The sequence below is a fragment of the Monoraphidium neglectum genome (genome assembly GCF_000611645.1).
Source record: "Monoraphidium neglectum strain SAG 48.87 unplaced genomic scaffold scaffold01547, whole genome shotgun sequence".
NCBI lineage: Eukaryota > Viridiplantae > Chlorophyta > Chlorophyceae > Sphaeropleales > Selenastraceae > Monoraphidium > Monoraphidium neglectum.
Window position 1 is genome coordinate 1,516 of NW_014012081.1, and position 2,465 is coordinate 3,980.

At 67.0% G+C, this 2,465-nt stretch overlaps 1 protein-coding gene across 1 annotated transcript; it reads right to left on the reverse strand.

The window, feature by feature from the left end:
* Positions 1–807: 807 nt before the first annotated feature.
* Positions 808–1,851, reverse strand: MNEG_8252 (hypothetical protein; the record flags this gene model as incomplete). Its single annotated transcript, XM_014043273.1, has 2 exons — positions 808–1,504; positions 1,686–1,851. Coding segments are annotated over 2 exons (863 nt in total), but the record flags the coding sequence as incomplete, so codon positions are not given.
* Between the last annotated feature and the right edge of the window lie 614 nt (positions 1,852–2,465).

The following is a 2,465-nucleotide window of genomic DNA, read 5'->3' on the forward strand; positions in this document are numbered from 1 at the left end:
GGCGCAGCCACACGACGGCGGCCTGGGTGCTCGTGAGGGCGACAGTCAGTAGGTGGCCTGGGGTTGAGGACGGCAGCAAGTGCGGGTGTTGCCATGAGTTTGGAGAGGAGGCTCGCAGCTCCCAAGATAAGCCTGCCGCGAGCACGGGGCAGGCAGCAGGACGCGCCAAGCGGCCGAGGCAGAACCAACAGCCAGGGTTGCGCGGCGCCGCTGCCAGATGCGGCAGCGGACGGCGGCGGCGTGGATGGCAGAAACCCCGGAAAAGCATGTGGGTTGCTGCTGTGGAGGAGCGGCTGCTCCGTCAGCTTGGTGCTGGCGAGAGCCACCCGCGGGTCAAAGGCAGGGCAGCGAATTTCGCTGCAAGGCCGCGAGGAGCGGTGGGGCTCACTCGAACGCATCGCGAGCGCCGCGCCACCGAGCGCGCGGTGGACGGAGGGGCCGGCTGAGTCGGCCGCGGTGGAGACCCAGCCAGCTGCGTCCGCGGCGACGGCTATGCGCAGTCCTGACACCCTGGCATGGCCATGGATGAGATGAGTTGGCGCAACGAGGGGCGTTGTTTGGTTGAGGTACCAGAGCAGGTGCGGTCGGCGATTGGGGGCAGATGTGATGGTGGAGGGCGACGTTGTGCGGCGAATCTGTAGCAAACGTGTGCCGCAAGCCGCAGAAGCAGACGCGAGTCCCTGCGGGCAGGTGCCGCGGCCGTCGCAGCCAATGCAATACCGCGGCGCGCCGCAGCGCACCGCGCGCAGGCGCGCCCGTGCCCGCAGTCCGTGTGGCGCAGGACGAGAGGCTGAACCCTCCCCTTACTTGATGCACTGCAGGGCGACGATGCCGTTGAGCCCAAGGTCCGCCGCCTCCTGCTGCTGCTGCGCCGCCAGCAGCAGCTGCTCCTCCGCCGCTGCGCCCACGCGGCCGCCGCCGCTCCCGCCCTTGCCGCCGTTTTTCGCGCCGGCCGCCGCCATCGCCGCTGCGACCGCGGCCGCGGCCGCCGCGCGGTCAGACAGTCGGTCCGCGGCCGTCGACAGCAGCAGCGGCTCCACCGAGTACACCGCGCCACCGCCGGAAGCCGCCGCGAAGCTGCCGGCGCCCCCGCCGGCGCCGCCGCGGGGGCCGGCGTGGTCATGCAGGACCTTCAGCAGCTCGACGGCGCCGTCCGCCCGCCCGGCCGCGATCACGGACCGGTTGCCCACGCCGGGCCCGCACGCGGCGAGCGCGGTGACGGCCGAGGGGGGCCCCGTGGTCGCGCGCTCATGCAGCAGTACGCCGTCCGGGGAGAAGAAGTAGAGGCGGCCCTCCGAGTCTCCGATGACTGTGAGCAGCGGCGCGCCGCGGCCGGGGTTTGGGGGCTCGGGCAGGCCGGCCGCCGCAGTGACGCGCGCGTCGGCGGAGACTGCAGCCAGCAGGGCGGCATGGTCGGCCCAGGCGCTGGGCCGCTGCGCGAGCGTGCGCTGCAGGTTGGCGCGGGGCGGCAGCAGCGGCGTCGCGGCGGCGGGGCCGGGGGCGCCTGCGGCGCGGGGACGCGGGGGTGCGTGAAGGGGGGGGGCGGTGGGGTGCATGCGGAGTGAAGCTTCTGTTCCGCCCTCAACTCTGGTGAAGGGCTGCTAACAAGGTGTGTGCGTTTGGGGTGGAGGGGGGGCAGCGCACAGCCTGTGCCTGCGTCATGGGACTATGCTTTTGCAACACACCGTTTGTCTCTAGCTCAGCGACTCGATTTTTGAGAGCCTTCAGCTGTTCCTGGAGCTCCTGCAACGTCGAAGCCTCCTCATCTGGCGGCGCTGCATGCGTCGAAGTGGCATGCAGCACCAGCAGCAGCACGAGCAGCATCGCTGCCAGCATACAGTGGGTGTGCATGGTCAATGCAGTGGTACGAGCAGTGGCGCATATGAATGCATATTATGAAGCGGTTCTATTCATGGACCAACACAGATGCTGCAACAATGACCAAGCCTAGATCGCCGCGGAAACCTAAGCTGTCGCAAGGGAACGAGCTCAACATGTGAAATACACGCAAGCTAACAACAGAATTGCTCTTGATCGCAGTTGAGCGGGCACCGCCATCCCAGCAGCACACAGCTCGCTCAGCACACGCAATGGTGGCTCAAGGTGATCCCGCAGACTTTGAATTATGTGCAAAGACTGCAGCGGTGTCCCCTCCAAGCCGTGCGCCTCCTTTCATCATGTATTTCCACCAAATCTGACAGCATCGTTCCACCTGCCAGGCAAGAGTATTGGTGACGAAGTGACTAGCCTGTGTTGACCGCCTCTGGCCTGGCAAGGGTTGCAGAGAAGCCCAGCGTTCATACAGATGAGTACAGCGCGAACACTAGGCAGCTGTCCACAGCCTGTATAGGATGTTACGTCAACTGTTGACATGCGGCATCCCGCACCTGAAGCGTGATTGATGAGTTTGACTGACTGCACGTGCGCCGACTGACCCTACAGCACCGGCTTCATTGAGCTGCGGC